Raw genomic sequence first — 6385 nt, 5'->3', positions numbered from 1 at the left:
TCTTAATTCTTAAACCATTTTGGTGATTAATATTAGAGAATATTTTCTTGGTTGACAAACAATGATAATTAGTTTAAAAAAGGTAATAAACTAAGAAACAAATGATTTAATTTTCAAAATAGATATTTATTGAAAAGTAATTCAATAATTTACAACATACGACTAAATATTTACACATATATTGAAAAATATATACAAGCAATGCCAAAGACATATTTACAAATGAAAGGGGTTGGCAAGTACTCTATATGGATGGCCTATCCTTAGGCACCTCTGTTTAGTTGTCTCATGTGCTCAGTTGTGGAATTGGACTACACTTTGTCCGTCAACTGTATTTTGGCCATTGTGGGGTACTGCAGATCCATCAGTTCCAGTTGGTGGGGTGCCAGTTGTCATTCCGCCACCAATCTGATATTGATAAATAGGCCATCAATATAAAAGTACTGGGCAACCCTTTTACGTGGAAAAGTAACTATTTCTACATCCCAATAGCTATACATTATGTAATCTTATTTTACTTCATGCTGTTTCACATTTCCAAAAATAACATTTTAAATCCTTGTTAAATAGAGACATATAGGAAATTATCTTCATTTGATAGATTTTCATCAGTGAGGATCATGCCTCCTTATAAAGGTCTTGGAGTATTACAACATTAGGTCACAGGTTCACCTTCCATGGTACAACATTGATTTTGTTTTTCAGGCTATGACCCTCTAGCAGTATAGAGTGATACTTTTTTGAGACAATCATCCAAAATTGCAGTAAAAATGGCTTTCTACAGAGTATGTCCTCTCAAAGAAGAGGGAGAATGCAACTTAACTGAAAAACCTCTACGGGAAAAATCTTGTCCTGATCATGGGTGGTATTCGTAAAAAGGTCCTACTATGCAATAACCCTAAAAGGTTGTTGCAATTTCACAAGGTTGTAATGTGATTGGAGGATAGTAATTTGATTCTTGGTGTCTTCTGGAAGGCCTGGCTGGAGAGCGCGTGGTTTGTCTACTAGCCAAGTCTCGTTCACATTGTCCATGCATCCTTCCATCTGGCATGCTGTTGTTATAATAGTAAGAGTCCTTCGGAGTATAATGAGGGATATGTACATTGGGTAGTCTATGATGGTGATATGTGTTATAATAGGTTGGCACTAGGGAATAAGACATAGAATATCCCTTCTCGTATTGCATAGTAAAATTTCCAGGGTATAGAGCCTTATTACTTGGATGGCTTTCTGCATTTTCGGAAGTCAATGAATTTCCAATGTATGTGGAACCTTAAAAATAATAATAATAAAAAAAGAAATGTGTTACCTTAGCACAATTACATTTAGTAAAATTGTCATACTTAACATAAAAACATTTCTATTTTTTGCTTAGCCTCTCTTCCATTTTGAAAAGCATAAAAACTATTATTTTTGAAGGAGCCTTCTACCATTGCCAGCATTGCTCTAGTCCTCTCCTGCACCATGTGACTGCAGCTGTGACTAGCGGGCTCTAACATTGTCTTCTGTGTGGATTGGAAGTCACTTTCTCAATGTTCACCTCTGAGACTCGGACCGAGGCTCTCATAGACTTACATTAATAAAGCAACTAATGTTCTGATATGTGGGCCAGCCAGTCATGAAAACAGGAGAAAGCAAAGTGCAACTATTGTACAGTATATACTGTGAACAATGTGTAACTCTGAATAAGTGATGACTAAAGGAGGAGTTTAAAAAAAAAACACCAGAGTGCTTCTAAAAAACCCTAAAGGGATTATGGGTTTATTACTATGATTCTGAAAGGAAATATATGAGCAGAGTTAAACAGAAAACAAATCAAGAAGAAAATGTATTTTTTTTTATTACTAAATTGAAAGAAAAATATTTAAAATATTGATCTAAACTCATTGGGGCCAATTCATCAAAGCTTTTACACAAAAAAATGGCACAAAATAAGCTTTGAAAATCACATTTTTGAGATGTACAAAAGGTTTGCGACTTTTGCCATTTTGACGCCAGTTTGATTCAGCTCCGCTGAAACGGGTGGGAGGAGGGCATGGCTGTGCCCACCTGTCAAATAAATGAAAAAATGAAAGTTTTGTATGCTAGAAATACTGTTCCAGTCCATGACTGGAGTAGCATTTCTGGTGCAGCGTGTGTGTGCCTCTTAATAAATTTAATGCTATCAACTCCTGCAAGACTGATGTAGCGTGAGCCAGTTTTGAAGAGTCAGACCTATTGTATACATATTTTTCATTGCATATATTATCTAAAAAAAGATAAATCATCTTATTATGTTTTAACTTGATTAGCTCTAAACATTCTCTTGCCAGGCAAACAATATTGTATCCTTTAGATTGCAGCCACACATCTATGTGAATTTCAGTGTACTGCCTGATATTTTATCCATCAAAACACAGACGCACTCTGTACGTCCTAGTCTACTCCTTAACATCGGATCATGGGACATGCTTTGAGTTTTACGGGTCTCATTCTCAGACCCATCATTTTCACAGATGTGTGAATGGATTTGTGAGACTTTACGGGTTTAAGTGCTGTCAGATTAAAATATTGGACAATACTCAGACATTTCACATGGATGTATAAATGCACCCTTAGGATAACTACTAGTGAACAATAGTGTGCAGCAATGAAGAGCGTTTCTGAGCGAGATACAAAGTGTTACCCATAGAGCCTTGCATATACACTAGACAATCTACGTGTACTATACTAACATCCTACTGCCCTTTAAAGAAGCCCTCCCATCTATATTATTTTACTAAATGTATTTGTGTGTAATGTGGTGTGAGTGTCCTAATATACTCACCTACCGTTGCTCTCTCCAATGTCCAGCGCCATTTTTCTTATCTGAGTGACGTCACTGCTCTGCAGACTTCTACGGGTCACGCTGCGCTCTGTGTGATATGTAAGAAGCTTTTACAACGTAAGTATATGAAGCGTCAGAACGAGGCTTCATACGCTTACATTGTAAAAGAGACTTCCGGCTCACGCATAGAGCGAGCCAGCTAGCCTGAATTGTGGTGACGTCACTCGGAAGGAAAGCAGACTGGCGATGGATACCGGAGAAAGTGGTGGTAGGTGAGTATACTAATACACACACTACATTACATGCATACATGCACACATTTAATAAAAAATATAGATGCGAGTGCTTCTTTAACTATGCGGCAGGGGGCATACTATATTATATAGCACTGTGTTCTTAATTATTCTCCCTCAGCTGTGAAGAAGAAACACAAGAAAATAGAAGTTTGAGCCACGACTTACCAATTTCTTTCTGTGTTGTTATACTACGGTCTTTTTTCCCACTCTCTCCACTTGCATCAGAATCACTGTCATTGAAGTCACTGTCTCCTTTGCCACTGTCCTTTGCACTTAACTGTTCAGTTTGAGAATTTATACTGAAAAATAAAATATAGAAATAAAATTAATTAGCGCAGTACATACAAGTTTAGGTTATAATTCAATGTTTCTCCTTGATTAATTATTTAATATAAATAGTTGACTTAGTCATTTCTATAATGAACATTGCTACTAGTAAAATAAACTACTGCCTGCAATTATTATTTACTAGGCAACTATATGTGGCTGAGTACGAGCTTATAATTTATTGCATCTTGATTTTCTTATGAAACTGACAATATAATGGGGCAAATAAAGAGTAATAGTCGCTCTTACCTTATGCTCCTTGAAGAATTATCCCTCTGCCATCTGGATGACTGATACAACAGGGCAGAATCTGAATTCTGAGTAGAAAATAATAATTATATTAAATAAAATATTGCTAAACTATATTCATTAAAGTACAAAATACATTGAAAATGGAAATTTGTAGGACAGAACGTGAAATGAAAAGTACAAAATTGAGTGACTTCATATTACTTACTTCTGAAGCACTTGGGTGGTCCTTACACTCATCAGTTCTGGATGATAGGCTGCATTTTTCTGACTCTGTGTTGATGGACAGCTGACATGAGTCAGACTGAGAGATGGAAGAACTTGATTGAGTCTCCTTTGTTGTGCTATTCAGTAGCTGGTCTTTTCCTTCTTCTTTCATTCTCTGGTCTTCAATGTCTACCTTGGAATTGCTCGATTTATTTTTACAAGAACAGGCCACAAACAAGATGGCAAATAGGAGCAAGGCACAGCCTCCAGCAAGAACGCCAATGAAGACTATGGACAAATCCATCTGGTGCTGTTCTTCTGCAGATGTTTGCATAATTACTATTTCTACATTGGATGGAAATGAATCTGTGAGAATAAATTTTATAGTTGTGTTGCAATGCAGGGGAGGCTTTCCTCCATCATAGACTGCAATTACAATACTTAAGTCGTTATCTTGCAATGAGTCAATTTTTCTAGTTAAAGATAATTCACCAGTCACTCTGTTCATTGTGAATAATTTCTGGTTATCTTGTGCAATAGAGTATATCAGCTTGCCATTCAGTCCATCATCTTTATCTGTGGCTTTGAACTGTAAAACTAAGTAATTTGGGGGGGCATTGATTGGAAGCATAACTTCAGCCATTCCATTGTCCACATAAGGGAAAGTTATCACTGGCATATTATCATTCTCATCTATTATTTTGACCTTCACATGAGTGCGGCTTGAAAGCTGTGGATCACCATTGTCAGATGCCTCTACTTCAAAATCCAGTTGCTGAAGCTTTTCGTAGTCCATAGACCTTACAGCACGCAGTACTCCTGACTCTGCGTCAATTGAAACAAATGTAGATAGTGATTGTCCCATTATTTTTACATCAACAAGCTTGTAAGATATTTTACCATTGAGCCCAGAATCAAAGTCTTTAGCAGTCAAGGCAGTGATATAAGCACCTGCCGGGTTGTTTTCTAGGACTGACACTTCATATATTGGTTTAGCAAATAGAGGAGCATTGTCGTTTTCATCACTCACCCTGATGGTATATTGCTTTATGGTTTTCAGTGAGGGGAGTCCTAGATCTTCAGCCACCAGTGTAAAGTTGTACTCTGCTATCTTTTCATGATCAAGAACAGAGGTGGTGACTATCATAAAACTGTCATCATAAGTTTCCTTCAGACTGAAATGTTCATGTCCATACAGTGTGCATTGAAGTTTACTGTTTTCCCCAGAGTCTTTGTCAGTGGTGCTGATCAATGCTACAAAACTGTTTTTAGGAGCTGTTTCACTTAAGTAGGCTATGCCTTTGTCCATAGAAGTCAATGGAGTAATGGTAATTGTCGGAGCATTGTCATTAACATCAATGACATTTACAGTTATTTTACACGTACCAGTTAATGGGTTGGGACTTAAATCATGAGCTTGTACCTCAAATTCATAGGTCTGTTTAGTTTCAAAGTCAACTTTGCCTTCAAGAATTACACCTCCAGATTTAGGATCAATTTTAAAAACTTGACGTACCTCTGGGGAAACATTAGGGCTGAAACTGTAGACAATTTCTCCATTTTTACCTTCGTCAGGGTCTTCTGCATTGAGATCCAGTAGAAGGTATCCCACTGGAGCATCCTCCATGATGTCCACTATGACACCAGTCTTCTCAAAGACAGGACTGTTATCATTAAAGTCCAAGATGCGAACATTAACCACTGCTATGCCAGAACGTGGTGGGCTTTCTCCATCCATAGCCACTAGTTCCAGTGTATATGCAGATTTACTTTCTCGGTCTAACTCCTTCAACAACACCAAGTCAACATATTTAAGCCCATCTTCTCTGGTCTGCACATCAATGCTAAAATGACTATTGTCAGAGAGTTCATAGTTCTGAATAGAGTTTGTCCCAATATCTTCATCAATTGCTATTTGTAAAGGAATTCGAGTGCCCACAGTTGAACTTTCAGAAATGTCCACATGCATCTCAGAGCTGGGAAAATGAGGTCTGTTGTCATTAACATCTCTTACCTCCAATTTAACATTAATCAGGTGTAACTGGTCCTTCGAAAAACTGATCACATCCATTGCCAGGATACAGCTTGGAGATTGTCTGCAGATCTGTTCCCGATCTATTGTTTCACCAATAGTCAGTTGCCCATCACTTTCCTGGACATGAATAACAGTGTTGTTAAACTGCTTTATGATGCGGAAATTGGTTGCTGGTAATTCTGTGGAGTTAAACATCGGATGTTCTGATAAAATTGCAATTACTGTTCCTGGCGCTTCCTCTTCGTAGATGTAGTAATAAGCAATTTCCCCAAAACATAATGAAATCATCAAACTCAGCAACAGTGCAGATAGAAAGCTTAAATGGTCCAACATTTTGAGTCCTTTACTCCTTTCCTTGCAGTTGCAGAAATTCAAGCAGCAATGCTAAATGTCCTTGTCATGCAGAGGAGAATGCAGGATAAGTGAAGCCCTCCAGCTGTGAAGCCACCCAGCACAATCCTGATA

General features: G+C 37.6%; 1 protein-coding gene across 1 annotated transcript; it reads right to left on the bottom strand.

The window, feature by feature from the left end:
* Nucleotides 1-334: 334 nt before the first annotated feature.
* Nucleotides 335-5026, bottom strand: LOC141251385 (uncharacterized). The gene is made up of 4 exons (XM_073670318.1): nt 3887-5026; nt 3679-3746; nt 3268-3401; nt 335-1272 (listed from the first exon to the last, which is right to left on the bottom strand). The coding sequence occupies exons 1-4, from the start codon at nt 4748-4750 to the stop codon at nt 899-901; spliced, it is 1440 nt and encodes a 479-aa protein (XP_073526419.1). The 5' UTR covers nt 4751-5026; the 3' UTR covers nt 335-898.
* Nucleotides 5027-6385: the final 1359 nt, after the last annotated feature.

The sequence above is a fragment of the Phyllobates terribilis genome, unplaced genomic scaffold (genome assembly GCF_046119375.1).
Source record: "Phyllobates terribilis strain yellow unplaced genomic scaffold, ASM4611937v1 Scaffold_2__4_contigs__length_985480577, whole genome shotgun sequence".
Taxonomy (NCBI): domain Eukaryota; kingdom Metazoa; phylum Chordata; class Amphibia; order Anura; family Dendrobatidae; genus Phyllobates; species Phyllobates terribilis.
This window is presented reverse-complemented; position numbering and strand designations above follow the sequence as displayed.